This window comes from Chinchilla lanigera, unplaced genomic scaffold, assembly GCF_000276665.1.
Source record: "Chinchilla lanigera isolate Chin_1 unplaced genomic scaffold, ChiLan1.0 scaffold00051, whole genome shotgun sequence".
NCBI lineage: Eukaryota > Metazoa > Chordata > Mammalia > Rodentia > Chinchillidae > Chinchilla > Chinchilla lanigera.
The window spans coordinates 8,200,015-8,219,309 of NW_004955452.1; the positions used below are offsets into that span (position 1 = coordinate 8,200,015).

The 19,295-nt window shown below is 48.2% G+C and overlaps 1 protein-coding gene across 5 annotated transcripts in view; it reads right to left on the reverse strand.

Annotated features, from left to right (window-relative positions):
- Positions 1-18,697, reverse strand: part of Mecr (mitochondrial trans-2-enoyl-CoA reductase) — a 33,162-nt gene extending 14,465 nt beyond the window's left edge. Inside the window, exons 1-4 of one of the 5 annotated variants that reach the window (XM_005394987.2) lie at positions 18,474-18,563; positions 17,832-17,988; positions 5,899-5,996; positions 5,176-5,307 (exon numbers count right to left, since the gene is read on the reverse strand). In XM_005394987.2, coding sequence (XP_005395044.1) covers positions 5,176-5,307; positions 5,899-5,944 — 178 coding nt within the window. In that variant the 5' untranslated portion in view covers positions 5,945-5,996; positions 17,832-17,988; positions 18,474-18,563. Of the gene's footprint in view, positions 1-5,175; positions 5,308-5,898; positions 5,997-11,491; positions 11,717-11,770; positions 12,007-15,651; positions 15,730-17,831; positions 17,989-18,473 lie in introns of those variants that run through there. The other 4 variants (XM_005394982.2, XM_005394986.2, XM_005394985.2 and 1 more) reach the window with 4 other exon arrangements.
- Positions 18,698-19,295: the final 598 nt, after the last annotated feature.

A 19,295-nucleotide genomic window follows, 5' to 3' on the forward strand; every position in this document is an offset into this window, starting at 1 on the left:
ACTTATGGGTAGATGTATTTGAAAAGATCACAGTTTGAAGACTGTTTTTTGAAACTTCTCAATAACCAACTGAAGAAAAAAAAAAAAAAAAAAAAGAAGAGTCCCTATTGGACCTGACTTCTAGAATAACTAGAAGCTGGGTGTAAAAATTTCCTTGAAAACATTTGCCGTTATAGAAGCCAAAAAAAAACCAGAGCTCATATTGTACTTGGAAAGGGCTGGTATCTGAAGTTTTGGCGGAGAAGCAAGTTTTTTAGATACGTAGGGTGAGTCTTTTTGTACACTGGGATGAACATGGACGTCACAGTTCTTGGAAGATCACCGGAGGGCTGCCCAGCCTGCATGTTGCTCATGGCGAAGAAATAGAGAAAGACAGGGAAGGACTAGGATGGTGAGAGAGAGAGCAGAGGCGGGAGATGGAGAAAAGGGCTCAGGAACAAGAAAGCGGGAGCGAGGGCATGATTAGGTTAGGTCTAGCTTCTAAGTACATCAGAAGCCGTGGGCGCCTTTTTAGAAAGCCCTAAATTCACATTCCAAAAATAAATACATTTATATTCCAAAAACTGCCTCCCCACTGTTCCTGCCTTGGACAAAGCCTAAAATATTTACTACCTAGCCCTCTAAGAAAAGAGTTCGCCAGCTCCTGATCTTGGAAAGATCACGCATATGTCCCCTCAGTTGAGCTACCTGCACAAGAACCTGTTGGAATATGCAAAACAGCCACAGTTAGCTCCATTTTAGAGAAAAGGAAACTGAGGCTTAATGTCAGAAGGCAGAGCTGAAAGGAGAATTTGCAGTTGCCTGCCAGGCTACTGCTTCCCTCGGCCCCACACTGCCTCAGACAGGTTCTGAGTGTTTCCCAAACAGCCAGCCACACTTTCTTTTTTCTTTTTTTTTTTTTGGTACCAGCAACTGAACTCAGGACCTTGTGCTTGCCAGGCAGGTGTTTGTGCCACTGAACTACATCCCCGGCCCCGCCAGCCGCACTTTCTGAACCAGTTGCATGTGGGGAAAAGCTGGCCACGGCATAGCCAGCTAGCTGCTCAGGACCATGGAACATGACCAAAATCTGATAGGACTTGTGTGTTTAGTGACTAATGCTCTTACTCACCTGCATGGAAGAGACTGTGCTCACTGCCGTGTCCAGAGCCTAGTGCTCTGCTTATGCTCACAGAGTGTTCTGTGAAAAACTGGGTTAATCATACTCTTCATGAACTCTTTACTGAAAACTAAGTTAATTAGAGTTCTCATGATTATGAAATCCTCATCCTCCCTGACCAGCCCCTTGCTTAGAATACTCGCCTTTTCTCCAGGGAGGAATCCCTGTGGTGGTTACCTCACCGCCACGCCTCCATCACCCGCACACCCAGCATGTCCTTTATTCTTGTCCCCAAATCTAGAGTACCACTGAGTCCCGTTACTCCCGCTCTGGAACCTGCCTCCTGTTCTCCGGCCCTGCGGCACTGTCTCGCTCAGATCCTCTTCACTGAGGCCTGAACTCTGCGCCCACCTCCCCACTGGCTTTCTTCCTCCACAGCCTGACTTTCTCTGTACCGCACACAGCGGCTCCATCACCCTCTACTTGATTCTCCGTCAGGACCCCTCTAACCGGATGCACCTGAGTCTCCCAGGACCCACAGCACTTGACCTCGCTAGCTCCACCCTGCCTTCTCTCACACCGGCCGGGGCCCAGCATCACGGAGCTGCCTGCAGTTCTGTGGCACGCCGACACGGTCCCGTTGTCTGACTTTGCACAAGCTTCGCGCCCTGCCTGGGACATCCGGCCTCATCCGGCCCATTGATGGGCTTCTAGTCGGGCTTCTAGCCCAAGTTCAAGCGTCACGTTTCTGGGAATCTTTTCCTAGCACTGCCCGCTGGGATACTCTTGCCTTGTGTCCGCTGTGTGATGTCAGCACGTAAGAGCTATGATCGAAAAATACAGTGAATGTTTAAATTAAAAGAAAATGATGGGGCTGGGGATTTAGCTCAGCGGCAAAGCGCCTGCCTGGCAAGCGCAAGGTCGTGAGTTCAGTTCCCGGTACCAGAGAAAAACAAAAACAAAAAACAAAAAAAACAAACAAACAAAAAAAAAAGAAAATGATTACAGCAGTTGACACATTGCCACTCACTCCCCTCACAGCACACTTACCCACTGCTCTCACCACTTTCTGCAGCAGTTCTTATTCTTTTTTTTTTTTTTTTTTTGGTACCAGGAATCGAACTCAGGACCTTGCCAGGTAGGCGCTTATACCACTGAGCTATAGCCCTGGCCCTCAGATTTTATCCGTAAGATCTTACTCTTTTTTTTTTCTGTAGCAGTTCTTTCATGTCTTTAGTGGTGCTGTTTGGTGGTGGCCTCGATGTCCAGAATCGATTCAAAACATTTACCTGTCAGAGTCACTTTGACTTTGGGGAAGAGCCGGGAGTCACACGGTGCCAGAGCTGGTGAGTAAGGAGCGGGAGAACACACTGTCACGTTTTACGAGGCTGCCTTCCCATCGGATGCTCTGGGCAGCAACATTCTCCACATTTTAAAGTCACACCTCGTAAAGCCACTCACAAACGGGTACTTCCAGAACTGCCTCAGGGCAGCAAGAACGATGGGCCGAGTGTATTCAGTGTGAAGGGGAGTATTCTGAGGGTGACTAATGGCAATATGTCTTTTACTACAATAATTTTTTTAAAAATTTAAGCATTTCTTCTATATTTCAGCCATATGACATATACTCCCCTGCCTGATGCGCTGCTTCTCCATTTCTGGGCCTCCCACCAAGAGCACCCTGAGGCAGGAACTCTCTGACCTGTCTTGGGCGCCCCTCGCTCAGTGCAGGTGCCGGCTCACAGCGCTGGAATCGGTACCACTGAGTCCTCACAGCTCTCCCGGGATCAGGTAGCGGGGCTCTGTCATTGCCGGTGGGTATGCGAGTTGGGGAAGCCACACCCGGCAGCTGCCTTGAGCTCAGAGAAGCAAAAAGCTTGGAGTAGACCTCTGTCACTGCTGGTTCCTGCCTGGTGCCTCTTCCTAACCTCTCTGCCCCGCCCACAAAACCTCACGCTCTGCTACAGAGGGGGCAAACCTCAGCCAGGGCAATGGCATGGCTCAACCCATGGCCCAGCTGAGCAGTTCACAGATGGGCTAGGAGCAGGCAGGGCCAGGCGGGGCGGGGCCGTGCTGTGCTGCGCGTCACTGTGGAGATGCTTTATCTGTTCACAGGACGACGTTAACCTCAGGGGGCTGGCAGCCATCTGTGAAAGGTCTGTGTGAGAGTGGATCTGAATCTGAGCTCCACCACTTACTGACTCGGTCACCTCGAGCAAGCTGCTTAATTCTTTACAGGTACTTTGGCCTCGCCTTAATAAAGTGTGTATCTTGTGCTGAAGGAATAACCGAGTTAATGTACGGAAAGTGCTTAGAACAGTGCTCAGCCCACAGGGAGGAGTCGATACATACCTGTTGCTATGATTTATTCCTCTGTGGGGGGAGAGCTCATCTCACAACTAGCGACGAGAGACAGACAGGTCCCTGACAGCGTTAGCTTCCTGGGCCCAGCCGTGCCTGAGGTGCTCCCTCTCTTACACTTCCCAGCTCCACAGATCAATTATTTTTTTTTTAAAAGCAGGTGGCAGCTGGATCTCTGTATGTTATAATCAAAAGGACCCTAACATGAGCGGGCGCACACGGGAGGCAAGAGTCCAGTGCTCACTCTCATTTTGCTGTTGGGAGTCCAGGTAAGCTTCACTTCTCAAACCTCAGTTCCCCCTATGGCTGACAGGGTGGGAGATGCCTGCCTCCCTGCTCCCTTGTGGGTGCCTGCTGTGAAGACCTTTTTTTTTTTCTTCCCAGTACTGGGGATTGAAACAAAGGCCTTCCTACTGAGCTATATCCCCAGCCCTTTTTAAAATTTTGAGACAATTTCTTGCTAAGTTCCTCAGGTGGGACTTTGATTCTCCTGCCTCCCAGAGAGCTGGGAGTACAGGTATGCACACCATATCCAGCTATGAAGACCTATTTGTATAATGGAGGTGCCTCAAAAACGGGTAAGTGAGCCAGGCATGGTGGCACACTCCTGTAATTCCAGGAAGGTTGAGGCAGAAGGACTGAAAATTTGAGCCCTACCTGGGTAACTAAGCAATTTAGCAAGACCCTGTCTTAAAATAAAAACTAAAGAAAGAGCTGAGGGCCGGGAGTGGTGGTGCATGCCTGTATTCCCAGCACTCAGAAGGCTGAGGCAGGAGGATCATTGTGAGTTCAACACCAGCTTGGGCTACAAGGTGAGCTCAAGGCCAGCCTGAACTGCGTAATGAGACCGTCTCAGAAAGACAAAAAAAAAAAAAAAAAAAAAAAAAGAGGTGAGAATGTAGCTCAAGACAAAGGCCCGGAGTTCAATCCCCAGTATTGCAAAAACAAACAAAACTGTTTAAGTGCTGAAAAGTGAAACACACTAATGACACCTTTTACACATGAAGAAAATCCTACTTCTTAGCTCAGCGTGGAAGGGCCTCACCCCAGGTAACCCCACGGTACTTCTGAGCTGCCTTTCTCACGGATGCACCCTCTGTCACATGCAGCTCCTCTGCTGAGGCTGCACTGGTTTGCCACCATCTCCCAAACTCACCTGTGCGTCTTTGCTTATGTGACCTCTTCTGTAAGAGATGATAATTAGCTCAACCCACCCAACAGAATCTACCCATCAAAACTCTGTTCTAACAAAGCCTCTTCCACAAAGCCTATTTTGATTTGTCCCCAAGATAAACTTACATCACACTCACATGCACGTGTGTGTGAGCATGTGCAGCAGTCAAAAGCGCCCCCTGCTTCTTGTGAACTCAGAGCACTTCCTCTACTGAAGTTACTGGTTTAGGAATTTTTTTCAATTAGATTTGAGCCTCCTGGAAGACAGGGATTACCTTATCTATATTCTCCACCGCACCTTACAGCAGGGACTTAGGGATGTCGGGATTCAGAGAATTACAGCTCCCGTCAGCATGGACCCTGGAGATGAGAGCAGGTACACCGCCTCCAGAGCGAAAGCAGCAGCATCCTACTCTGCTCTCCTGGAAGCCACGCAGGACCTTAATAGGAAGCCCTGCACTGACCAATGAGCAAAGCCTCCAGAGTGGGCGAAATATGATCTGGGAGCTGGAAAAGGCTGCTGCCAACCAGGGGAAACTCACCCAAACCAGCATTTGCTGGAATCACCCAGTCTCCTGGCTTCAGCCCAGTCACACTGCTGCCCACTGCGACCACCTGTCCAACGCCTTCATTTCCTCCAACAGCGGGCAGCTTGGGAAGGAGGCCATAGTTCCCTGAGGGAGGACAGAGCAAGGGGTCATCCATGAAATGTAGGCAGGGAGAGAGCGTGGACTTGGTTTTGTTTTTTGCATGCGTGTGTTTTGAGTCAGTCTCACTATGTAGTCCAGGCTGCCTTTGAACTTGTGATCCTCCTGCCTCAGCCTCTCAGAGTGTGGGATTATAGGCATGTGTCACCACGCCTGGCTGAGAGTACAGACTTTGGAGTCAGTCAGACTGGAGCTTGAATGGGGCCAACCATCCACCTAACTAACACCTATGCCCCAGCTCCCTCATCCGTCCACAGGGTTGAGACCCTTTAGTGTTCAAGGTCATCAGAGATAACAGCAACACAAGAAAGGAGCCCAGCACACGGCCGGCCCTCCACAGTGGTCAGTTTATGCCCCTCTGCAATCTTCCTGGCTCTCTCAAAGCCTCGGGTTCAGAGAAGGGACGTTAGGGAGGGCTGATGCAGTCTGTGGACTGCTCCTCTGGAGAAGAGCTATGCTAATCACAGGGATTTCACACCCATACCTGAGGAGGAAGGAAATGAGGTGGCAGCTGAGCGGAAAAAGCCAATTAACATAAGCCCCAGAAACCAAGGTTACCTTGGATCATATTTATGTCAGATGGATTGATAGGGGCCGCCAGCATCCTCACGCGGACGTCTGATCCTCCCACAGCAGCTAGCTCCACGTTCTTTAGTCTAAGCACAAAGCCAAAGAGAGACGTTAATGTCAGCCAGGCTACCGGGTGTCTTCAGTGCCAATCATTTCCCAAAGTAGGTCAGGCAATGTGTCTGAGCTGCCATGTGTGGCCAGGCACTAGGCTTTGCTGGAAAAGGGAGGTGCTGTAAGGAATAATGGGGCACAGGCTGACTCTCTACGCCAAGTGGATCACCCTAATCGCTTCCCTGTCCCCAGTGCCCAATCTGGGGCAGAAAACTGTTAGTGAAAGCCTTTGCTGGTCTGGACCGGCCCTGGGTTCCCCAAAACTTGCCTGGCTCTAAGAATCATGGGATGATTCCACAAATAATACAGATCCTAAGGTTTCAGCTCTAATACTCAACCAGCATCTCTGCATGAGGGCATCCCAAGTAGGTCTTCTGAAAATGTACATCTGGGAACCCCAGGTATCCACCTGCCCTCTACCTGTTTATGGGTTGGTTGGCTGATACACATAGGCAGAGGAGACCTTTCTCTAAGTAGCAGAGAGAGGGAAATGGAGATAATGTCGATGTGTTTGGAAAGAACTCCCTGGTGGCTGTGATTCATCCCTTGGAGTGACGACCACAGATGGATCCTGGTTTGGTGTCTTAGATGTTAAAGCTCCAGGAGGGCTGAGGCACGGAAATGAGTTTTCTCTGCTGTAGGCCTCTGCTTCTCCATTTGTAGGATGAGATGTAGGGGTCTGGACTTGATCACTTCCAAGAGCCTCTTCCGTCTTGAGTCTGTGGTAAGTCCCTTTGCTCAGGGTGGGCCCTTGACACTGTGGTACTGACACTTTGCTTGGTGGATAAAAACTGCCAGAGAGCTTTTTTGTCTCTTTGAGACAAGGTCTTGCTATGCAGTTCAGGCTGGCCTTGAACTCACTTTGTAGCCCAGGCTGGCCTTGAACTCACAGTGACCCTCCTGCCTCAGCTTTCCAAAGGCTGAGATTACAGGTGTGTATCACCATACCTGGCATGCCAGAAGCTTTCTGAGGGAAGCCTAGTGACCATGTCCATGTGTTAATTTTGTTATTTAAAAACAAAACAAAACAAAAACTTAGAAGAGATCTGCCAACCAGACAGCACCGATCCGTGTCCTAGACCACTGGGCCACCAAGACTCCTCAGTAACCAGAGACCCCTTTTCTTTTTCACAGTCCAAGACTTCTAGTTTGCAATGCTTCTTTCTGCCCAAATGTTTTTACTAAGTCATAATTCTTATTTTTACTTAGCAAAGCCATATGTGACTGCCTACCACAGGTTCTCAGCATGAGGCCACAGCATTACAACACTAGGCTGAGGCAATCTACCCACTCCCTTCAGAACTCCAACCTCTTAATTATACCTAAGGCTTGATCTCTGGGGAGAAGTGTGACTTTCAAAAATATTTTTCAATAATACTAATAATGGAGGCAGGGACTCATGAGGTTATTTCTTATATACTAGGCCCTGTGTTAAGGCTTTTAAGTACAATGATCCAATTTAAGATATAACAATTCTGGGGTGGACGTATTAATAGGCCCAGGCTACATAGTAGGGCATGAAGCTCCTCGGGATGATGGGAGTGACACAGGCTTAGGTGACTGGTAAGCGGCAGGTTTATTTAATTCCAAAGTCAGCACTCTTGCGTATATTGCTCCACATGAGCATCCTGCAGTGAGTTTGGGAATCCCCAGCCGCCTCTCAGGGCCCCCAAGGATCTGGACCAAAGTGAGGAAGGCAGTGCTTCGTCATGACTGAGGAACAGCCGAAAGAAGCCAGTAGAGAAAAACTCTCCACAGAAAATGGCTAACTAGGAAGGAGTGGACGATCAGGGGCAGAGAGGATAAAGGGCTTTTGAAAGAAAGTTAAGTACTAAGGAACGTATGTATTCCTAGACACAGCTGGAGGAGGGGGAGTCCTTGTCAGAAGAGGAATGAGCACTGCTTACTGGGTATGCACCGGTAGGCTCCTGCTAAGTGCTTCACAGGCCAGCTGCCATCTGTTACAGGCTTTCATACTATTGTTCTGCTTTTACAGCAGAGGAACAAAGCCACAAAGAGGTAAATAACTTGCTCAAAGCCACTGATGGTGGTGAGTGGCTGATCTGCTCTGAACCTGGCAGTCTGATGTTAGAGAGGCTGTCTGGTAAGGGGCTGACCCCGGACCAGCAGAGGGCAGTGAAATGAGCACCAGCCTGCGGGATGACCCCCGCCACACCTGCCTGATGCGGGGAGTGAGGGACTGTGGGCGGCCACCACAGCCCCAGCATAAAAATCCTGCTCAGGGCGAACGGGTTTTGGACCAGCTGCCCCTTTGAACTATGCCTACGGCTTGTCACCAGTATGCTGACAGATAATCAGACTTTTCCCTGTAAGCTGACAAAGTCCATGTGCTCAAGCTGCTTAAAGACACTTTTTTTCTCCCTTGCACTTTTTCTCCATGTTCCTCCCTCAGCGCAAAAGTTTGATTTCCTTGTACCTCCATGGAAGGTGAACTTCAATTCATCCTTCAAGACCCCACTCAAATTTGACTCTTCCTAAGACATCTTTTGCTCATTAATGGGTGACTTCTATTTGAGGGCATCTCACGAGTGTGTTTCTTAGTTTGCTTTCTATACATTTTTTCCCCCAGTTGTTCAAGCCAAGACATAGATTCCCAATTCCTTTTCTCTTTCTCTCTCTTCTTTCCTTTGTTTTTGTGAGACAGGATCTCACTATATAGTTTAGGCTGACCTTGAACTCTCTATGTAGCCCAGGCTGGCCTCAAAGGAAGCAGAGGCAGAAGGATCTATGAGTTTGAGGCCAGCGATCCTTCTGCCTCAGCCTCAATTGCTGGAATTACAGGTGTGTGCCAAAATGCTCGGCTCACAATTCCTTTTCCAAAGCTCTTAGGGCTAGATGTACTCCAGAGTTCAGAACTATGTATTCCGCTACTTCCCTGGGCTGGGGTAGCACTCTGTGATCAGTGTTTCTGCAGCAAAATGAAAGAGTATCACACTTAATGAGGTGAGTAAAAACTATATAAAAACCTCATGTTATACCAGGTTTCACCTTCAAATGAGGTAGGAAAAAATTCAGTTTTAAAGCTGGGCATGGTGATACATGCCTATAGTCCCAGCACTTGGGATGCAGAGGGAAGAGGATTGCCATGAGTTCGAGACCAGCCTGGGCTACAAAGTGAGTTCAAAGCCAGCCTGAAGTACACAGTGCGACCCTGTCTCAAAAAACAAAACACTGTTTTTTTTCCTTCTTGGTGCCAGGAATCGAACTCAGGATCTCGCACTTGCCAGGCAGGCACTGCTCTGCTAAGCTAAACCCTCAGCCCTAAACTATTCAGTTTCAAAAGCTTTTTCTGATTTTGGAACTGACGATGGAAACTTGGATCCAGATGCTTCAGACTCTGAATTTAGTGCTCTCCTGTGGTCAGAATGTGTGTGTGGTTGTGCAAATACATTTGCTATCTCATTAAGGTTGTGAGCTCATAGAGGGCAAAGAACCTTTAGATTTACCCCAGTGTTTAGTATCTGGGATCGAACTTTTCTCTCTGGAGAAAATGTGACGTAAAAGTGCCAGCCTAAGGAGTCTGGGGAGGGGCTCCAATCAGAGGGCCTTGGCTACTAGCACTTGCTCTTACAGTAATGTACCTCTTACAAATCTAGATGACAGTTAAAAATGTATGCAGACAGCAGTTCATGGGTTTGGGAGTGGACCAGACAGCCCTGGGCTTGCATCCTACCTCAGCCTGACCAGCTGGATAAGGCTCAGAACCCTCCTCTGTAAAATGGGATAAACTAGAACCTCTCACTGAGTTAAATGAGCCAAAGTACACAAAGCATTTACTACAGCACCGGATACACAGCAGAGGCTGAACAAATGGCATCTGTTATCAGAGGAAAGAATCATCAAAGAAACTTTGGGAACACTTGGCTAGTGCTACCTCTGAAAAGAATCACCGAGTCAGCGGGGCATGGTGGTATATGCTTACAATCCAGCACTTGGGAGGCTGAGACAGGAGGTTTCCCAGTTTGAAGCCAGCTACATAGTGAGCTTGAGGCTAGTATGAACTACACAGTGAGACCCTGTCTTACTTTACTTGGAGACACAATCTCACTATGTAATCCAGGCAAATCCTGTCTTTAAAAGTACAGAGAAAGAAAGAAAAGAAAAATAGTCACCAAATCACTGAAAGGAAGCCTGCAACTTTTTGGAAAATTCAAGTAAATTTAGTTCAACAGAAATTTATTGAGAGTCCCAGGGCTAGGTACTGGGCAAAGGGGTCTAAAAGGGAATACATAAAATCCCCTGCCTAGGAACTTGTCAGCATGGGAACCCACACGTGTCAAGGCCAAGACAACTCTGACAGCACAGTCCTGTGGGGCTAAGGCCTGCCAAGTATCTAACCTTGTAGGAGGAGAAAAGAACAGGAAAGGGTCTTTGAAAGAGTGACCTTCTCAATAAAATCTTTTTCTTTTTCTCTTTCTTTCTTTCAAAAGTATCTTGCTATGTAGTTTAGGCTGGACTTCAACTCACTGTGTAGCCCAGGCTGGCCTCAAACTCACAACAATCCTCCTGCCTCAGCCTCCAGAGTGTTGGGAATGCAGACATGTGCCACCATGCCTGGCTGAGTGGCTTCCTAATTGGGGCTTTAAGGATATAGATGAATTTACTGGGCAGATGAGCTGAAGTCTTTCTTGTTGGAGATAGTGGGCAAGAGTCAGATCTGAAAGTTGGCCAGCAACACGAGTGGTCTGATTTGGAGCTTGAATGGAGAGAAGGAGCTGGGCACGGTAGTGCATGCCTGCAGTCCCACCACTTGGGAGGCTGAGGCAGGAAGATTTCTGCAAATTCGAGACCAGCGTGCGGTACATAGTGAGTGCAGGGCCAGCGTGAACTGCAGAGTGAGACGCTATCTCTAAAAAAAAAAATCCCCAAAACAAAAAAACCCAACAACTCCCCCCAAACCAAACCAAACAACAAAAAAAGATTCAATAACCTGGAATCTCTTAAATAGGTGACATTAATGTCACCTGGTGAACAACCCCATGTGAGAGAAGGGGGAAATCTTTGACGGCTCCCAGGCTTTTGGCTTAGCCTCCTCCTGGAGTGGAAGATAGGGAGGCAGAGTGGATGTGGGGCGGGCAGGTATCCCATCTCAAGTCTGAGGCAGGTACCCTGCAGTATGGACAGCTGAGGGCACTCTGGGCTAGGCATAAGGTGAGCTGAGTGTAGGTGGAATCTGGAGATGGCAAAACAACTTATTCTGGGCCACCCGGCTGCACAATGAAATGACAACCAGCACTGATGGCTGATGGAGCTCCAAGCACGATGCCTACTGCTGTACATACGAGATATTCAGTCCTCCAGATGCTTATGTGGGGCTATGATCATGCCAGTGTAAAGAGAGGAACCGAGGCTGAGAGAAACTTAGGAACTCGCTCAAGAGCACAAGGCAAGTCTTGCTCTTACACTAGACTTCAAAGTTCAGGCTCTAAGCAATTCTAGCATCCGCTACCTTGTGTCTGAGGAATTCTCCTGGTAGATATCAGGTGTTCCCTGGGATCCAACACATTTGGGAAAAGTTGCCTACTAGAGCTCTTTCTAAGAGTCAGACTGCACGTTGGCATTATCTCTGAGAAGTCCTCAAGGAAAGAAATGCACATGGCTTGGCATAATCCAGAGCTTCCCAGACAACTCAGGCTGGGAACACTATTTTCACAGCCCAATCTGCCCCAAACAGCCGCTCTGGAAATGATGTATTGGGCTACAAACTGTTCCTGGTTTTCTTGCTTGCCTTCTGGGGAGCCTGGCTGCTCCGTGCCAGCTGAGATTCACAGCAGTGGGAGGGACGTTGGGAGAGAGGGGCAAAACAGGAGGGAAGGTCTAGAAGGTGAGTAGAAGCTGCACAGATGGTGATGGTGGGGGAAGGCCTGACGCCAGCTGGGCGCCTGGGGGCAGGTGCGCTAGTCCAGCTGCGTCTCACCAGGAAGACCAGCTCCAGCCTGCCCCTGCCCTGTGGAATGCCACCGATACCACAGCTACCGCTGTTCCCGCCGACAGTTCTAACAGCGTCGTCAAGGATACCGTTCTGTCCAGACAGGAAGGAAAACAGGGCCGAGTCTGAATTCCAGGAGCTGGACCTCTGGCACAATGATAGCAATTTCTTTCCCGTTCCTTTTTTTAAAGACACACTGAAAGAAACGGTGGCTGTATCATGGGGTGCAAATGAGGCACCTGCACACAGACTGGTTAGATTTCAAGTCAGTTCCTCAGGATGGTGTGTGTCATGGCGCCAGGCAACTCGGAGGGATGCCACTGTTCTCAAACGACAGATCCCAGACTGGATAAGGTCACAATGGCTCCTTTGAGGCCCGGGCTGTACACCTGTGACGCCATACGAGGTACAAGGGAGACAAATGCAGGCAGAAGAAAGAGGCTTTTGAGAGGGGGAAAAAAAAAAAGAGGCCAGTCCCCTGGGGACTGGCTCAGTTATATTTGCTGTGGGAGGTGGGCAGCGACCAGCTCTGCTAAGACAGCTTTCCCGCCTCCCACATTTAATTAGCAACCATTTCACTTATCATTCGTCTTCTTACTTGGTCACCTCAAACTGATTGGTATCAAGAACAGGCAGGAGAATGTCAGACTCTCATTTGCTCAGTATGCGGAGTCAGGCATGTGGGCCCCCTCGTGGGGCACTGGTGAAGGCACGTGACATCGCACGTGTGCCTCTCCTGTCTGTCTGTGGCTCCCATGGTCAATGAACTGCCTCCTGTGATTTTAGGGAGATGCCAGGTGTGCCGGGTACCTTGTTCTGAGATTTTACTAACAATGAACAAGAAGGGCACCGCTGAGGGATGAAGTTCTCCAGCTCACAGGTTGTAAATTCTCGTCCCTCAGCAGGGAATATGCTGACCTCAGCTGGTAGGGATCTGAAGGAGTCCTGGGCTCCCAGGGAGAGCTCTTTTCATGTCACTTGGAGTGCTACGCAAATCCACCTGTGTCCCAGGGCCTCTTCTGGCTTCCCTGTTGCAGAGTGATACTATCTTCCTTCCATTCAGGACTCATCCTTTGGCCCAGTAGCACAATTGTTTCTTTCTTTTTTGAGATGGAGTCTTGCTATGTGGCCCAAGGTGCCCTCAAACTCCTGGGCTCAAGTGATCTTGCTGCTTTAGCCTCCAGAGTTGCAGAGCAGCCACTGGTGAGTAGGAGTCCACGGCTCACCACAGGATGTCAGGACTGGATTCTTGTTGGAGAAAAGGTTCACAGCTTATGATTTCCATGCTGCAGTACTATGCTGAGAAGGATGCTGAGGCCTGCTATAGTTCGGATCTTAAATGCCCCCCAAAGCGTTACTTTGTCTTGACAGAAAAAGTGTTTAGGGGGAATGGAGAAAGGAGGTGTGTAGATTTTGAGGCATATAAAAAAGGGAGCTGTGAAGATCCATGACTGGCACAAGGATGGGGGGCAGCATGCGTGTCCCTATTTACTACTGCTGATCTTAGTCAAACTCTTTGTTTTATCAAAGAGCAGCTGAAAAGAACGGAGATTGGGCCTTGTGTCACCTGTTTTTTAATCTGCCTTTAAAATGAGCCCTGCTCCCGGCCCAGGGTGGGAAAGGGCAGAGGTGCAGGAGTTGCTGAAGAGGTAGACAGTGACAAGAACTCGGAGTTGCACCGAGTGACAGCAATCCTCTTAGAAGCTCTGGACAGTGGCGAGAAACCCAGCCTGCTGTGCAGTTCCTTGAGATATGCCTGCAAGTCTCACAGGCACATGGGGGGTGCGCACGAGGAACCTGGGGTAAGAGGGCTCTGTCCTGAACTCCATGGCCTCAAGCGAAGTGCAGATGGCAGCTGACAAAGGAGAGTTACAGGACGTGGCATCTCCTGGGCTGGAGCATAAGTGTGGTGACCCCTGGCTCAGCTCCTCTGAGTCGGCTCAGCAGATCCATCCCTCACAGGAGGACACGTTGAATGCACAGTGGACGCTTGATAATACCAGCTGCTAAGAGGCCCTATGCTTCCGCTTCCCTCTGGTTTTTGCACATGCAGGTCCGTCTGTTTGGAACATTTCTACGTTTTCTCTCCTCTACGTCACTCACCCCATTTTCTGCTGGACTGGAACTCCTCTCCTTAGAGAAAGCATTTCTGACCCCTCTTCTGGGTTTCCACTGTACTCTGAACTTATCCCAGGAGGCCATGGTACCCTGCCTCCTGGGGATTTCCTATGGGTAAAGATCACAAATGATGTGTCTGTCTTTTCGGTGCCTCGTACTTGGTAGGCCCTAACAGAATAAATGCTGACTAACTTATTAAGTCAGTGAGTTCTGTTCTGGCGTCCTTCACTTGTGATGATGAAAAAGAGCCCTCAACAGAGCACCAAATGCTAAAAAAAACTTTTTCCAAGAATTATAATTCTGGTTTAAAAACCAAGTTACCCACACAGTTGTGGTTTTAATCACTGACATCAAATGTAAAAGAAGAAATCCTCAGAGAATAAACAGTCCCCTACAGTGAGAACACATTTTCCCCACAGCCTGGGGTACTACCACCTGCTCCCCCAAATTCCATCTGGCTTATGGCAGAATAAGTATGTGTTCAAGGGTTTTCAAGCTCAGTTTTTTTTTTTTTTTTTTGTCTTTTTGAGACAGGGTCTCACTATGCAGTTCAGGCTGACCTTGAGCTCACTCTGTAGCCCAGGCTGGTCTTGAACTCACAACAATCCTCCTGCCTCAGCCTCCCGAGTGCTGGGATTACAGGCGTGCGCCACCACACCTGGCTTCAGCTCAATTTTATCTTCTACCAGCAGCAGGCAAGTGAGAGCCATGATCGGGATGCTGTTTTACAAAAGCTTCAAGAACTGACCGGGGAAGGGACAGACTGGTGCTTCTATCTTCCTCAGGGAAGGACTGCCCTTCCTGGGAAAAAACAGAATTTCTCTACCACCTGAATGGCCTGTACTTTCTCTTCCGATCATTCTTATTTCCAATTTTATACCCCATCTTATTCTCAAAAACTCTGAGATGATGCTAGTTTCCTCAGGCCAAGCTCTCTATTAAGAATTTTAGCCAGGAAAAGGCATCTTAGTTGTATCATCCTGGCAAAGTACCTTTCAATATTCTTTGAGCCTTAGCTCTCCTATTTGTAAAACTGGGTAACGACGACTAAACTGGATTGTTGTGATTTTTTTCTCTTTTTGAAACTGGGGACTGAACCCAGAGCTTCACACATGCTAGGCAAGGGCTCTACTATTTATACCGACTCTACTGTTATTTTTATTTTTCAGTGATGGTGACTGAACTCAAGAGCCTTCACACTGAACTACATCTCCAGGCCTTTTAATTTTATTTATTTATTTTTTGAGAAAGGGTTTCGTTATATAGTTCAGGCTGGCCTTGAACTCACTATGTAGCCCAGGGTAGCCCCAAGCACATAGTGATCCTCCTGGGTAGTGTCCCAAGTGCTGGGATTACAGGTGTGTGCCACGAAGTCCAACTAAGTTTTAAAGTTTTGAGACAGAATTTTACCAAGTTTCTAAGTTGCTCAAGATGGACTTGAACTTATGATCCTCCTGTCTCCTCAGTACTGGGGTTACAGATGTATGCCACCATGCCCAGCTCCTACTGTGATTTTAAATTCCATTTTATATGTGGATAACTTAGCCTAATACTGTACTTACTACATAATGGGGATGCAAAACGAGAGCTCTGTCCAACATAACATTCAGAGAATGGCAAAGTTCTGAGGAGACCTTCAGAGACAAAAAAAGAAAAAGAACATCAGGGTTTCTGGAAGCTATCTGATAGAGAATCCAGAACTCTGCCTGAGAGACAATGGCCACAAGGATCTCGGAAGTTTTTAGAATGTCTATAAGTCTCTCAAGCAGTCTGACTTTATTTAGATCAGCTGTTCAATCTTTAAAATGAAAAACGACCAAGTGCTGCTGGGCGTGATGGCACACGCCTGTAATCCTAGCACTTGGGAGGCTGAGGCAGGAGGATCATTGGGAGTTTGAGGCCAGCCTGTGCTACAAAGTGAGCTCAAGGCCAGCTTGAACTGCATAGCGAGACCCTGTCTCAAAAAAAAAAAAAAAAAAAAAAAAAAAGAAAATGACCATTATTTAGTGGGTCCTATTTTAGGAGGAAGGGAAAGAAACTAAGATAGAGGGGAATATGGCTTAGTAGTGAGAAGAGCTGGAATGCTTGGGGGCCAAACAGAGGGAAAGCAAAGCCATTCAGAATGTTAGCAAGAAGACAGGAGGCCTTGCTGTTAGAAGTTCTGTAACCCTTGTGGCTGGGCAGATTGTTCTTCATCCTTTTTTCCTGCTCCCAGGGCTCTGCCCTACAGTGCAGGCAACACAAACCTCACCAGTGTGGGAATGCCCTGTTTGGACTCTGAGTAGCTCCATGACCCTGCTGGCGTAACCTGATCCAGACATCCAGCCACTGGGATGTGTAAAGGACATCTGATTCTTTCTGTGACAATGGGGTAACCCTAAACCTCCTAAGGGAATCCCAGTCTCTTGCCTCAGCCTATACATGAACAAGCAATGATGCCTGAATTTGGGTCAGAAGGGAAAGGTGCCCTTCCCTTCCAGGAGAGAGAGAGAGACCGAATTACTATTCACAGGGCAGAGGTTCTCAACCCTTAGTGAGGCAGCAGTTACCTGGTAACCTGCACAGATTGAACAGACAGATGTGGAACCACGGATGTAGCTCAGCAGCACAGCTCCTGCCTGGAAAGCCCTGAGTTCAATTCCCGGTACCAAAAGGAAAGAAAAAGAAAAGACAAGACAGATGCTCCAGGGCATCCCAGACCTACGAAGAACTTCAGGTGTGGTGCCTAGAAATACTTTAATTTTTACCAGTACCACAAGTGACTGAGCTGTGAAGCTAAGTTAAATATAATGCTTTGAAGGAGTATTATGCTTTGAACATTAGGGAATTTACTAGAGTTCTATGTAAGGAGACAAGACATGTTTTTTTCCAAAGTGGCATCTCCACCAGAGCTCTGCCAGCTCACTGCAACACAGTCCTCAGGAGATGTCTTCTCTACCATGATGATTTATTACCTATGATCAAAATACAGTTTGGGGTTTACTGACAGATGTATCTTTTGAGACAGGATCTTGCTGTATATCCTAGGCTGGCCTTGAACTCATGATGTAGTCCAGGCTGGCTTCGAACTGACAGCAATCCTCTTGCCTCGGCCTCCCATGTGCCAGGATTACAGGCATACACCACCATACCCAGTGATGTATTTTCTGGTACTCTTTTTAATTACTCTAAAGGTGGATGTGGCTAGGTTTGGTGCAGGACATTAATTTATCTGAGACTTCTCTCTACCTGTCAAAATATCTAGCCTGCATTTAACCCATTACAATAATTCCATCCCTAGGAAAACAACCAAACAGAACTGATGAGCCGTGACCAATGGGCCATATGCAGGTGGCTTTTGGTGGAGAATTTTAGATCCCTCTTAGCTGATTCACTTTGTGGGTTATGTTTGTAATGTCTCTATTTTAAATACAATGAAGTCAAAACTCCAAGAACTTCAGTAACATGCTAAACACACACAGCTAGGAAAAGTTAAGACAAAGATCTGGCCCTAAGTGTTCCAATTCTGGGATCTGTGCTTTTTTGCCTTGGCTCCACTCCAGCAGCCCTTTCGAATGGCTAGTTATTTATTTATATGAACATTTATTAATGGCTGACCATTCACATACTGTTTTTATCACACACAAAGATCATGACTTAAGATCCAACAGAATAGAAGGAGGACATGATCACACAAGAACAGAGATGTTCAGTGACTCGTCCAAGATCAACCAGCTACTATACGGCTGAACTCATACTTGACCTTAGGTCTGACGGGTCCAGAACAGCCCTTTTTAACTGGGTCAAGGTGCACAGATGGTGCAGTGGGGAGGAATTCGTACGGGACAGAAGTCATGGATTCCAATCTCTCCTCCAATACAGCTTATTAGCTGTATCACTTTGGCCAGGTACCTTGCTTTCTGTAAAATGGAAACAATAATCTATTACTTAACTGAGAAATGAGGATCCAAATGGACGTAAACGTGTTCTGAAAATCTCCTCTAAAAAATAAGAGGTTAAGAACTGAGATGGGTCGGTAGCCACTTTCTGTCCCTGGCTGTGTGACCTTGGGCAAGTGAGTGCCTCTGTTTTCTCATCCGCATAACTGGAATCCAGTAACTACTCCAAAACGTTGTTGTGACAATTAAATTACAGTATTTGCTTAAGCCAAGGATTGCCCGACACACAATAAATCCAATCAATAAACGTCAGCCTCTACTCTGGGATCTTCAGCTACCTCAAGCACGGATTTTCAAAGCTACCCAAAGCGACCGGTGCTTCAGCTTCGGTCTTGCTATTCTCTGTCTCCTTCCTCAGACCCTGACCCTCCTTTCCCAGTCCACAGCCCGTCTTAAACCCTTCCAGGAACCCCAGCCCGCTTCCCGGTTTCGGCGCTGTCTCTTACTCGACGACTTTGGCTGGATCCCCGTGGTTTGCATAGATCAGCGCCCGTCCCCGGGAGGGATCGGCGGATGCAGAGTAGGAAGAGGCCGCACGATAGTGGCGGCGACAAGATGCGAGCACCCCGGGAGGCAGCTGCGCGGGGGTTCGCGCCCACAACCGCGCGCAGCTGACCCACATGCTTTTCGTAGCCAACACCGAACCTGGCGCACTTGGAAACGTCATCTTTCCGCGACCGGCGACTGTGCCCCGCCTCCAGCCCCGCCCATTCCGCCGCGTGACCACGCCTCTTTAAAGGGCTCTCTCCTTCCTCTGCTGCCCGCGCGGTGGCGCCTGGCTAGACTGAGCAGAGGTCAGGTTTGGGGGCCAAGAAGAGACCTGGGAAAGTTGCCGCCCTGAGTCCGCAAAAGCAGCGTTCCCGACATGGTGTATGTCTGAGACTGGTCTAAAGCTGTGTGTAAAGCCTGTGGTTTGGTGTTTGATTTGGGAGAAGTCATTTACCCTCTCTTGCCTCCGTTTCCCCTTCCCACCATTTATTGAGCTTTTAGTGTGCCAGGCCCTTTAAGGTACTGTTCTATTCAATCCCCACTACCCTGGAACCACACAGGAAGCAAAGCTTACTTCGTTACACTGAGTAGAGCAGATGTACGGTGGTAGGAAAGCAGGACTGCAGGCTTGGAGTTAGCTTTTTTATTTTTTTGAGACAGGGTCTTGCTATGTAGTTCAGGCTGGCCTTGAACTCATGGTGACCCTAGGCTTGGAGTTGGAAAACTTCAGTTCGAATCTGAGCCCTGCTACTTCTTAGCTTGGACAAGTGATATGAATG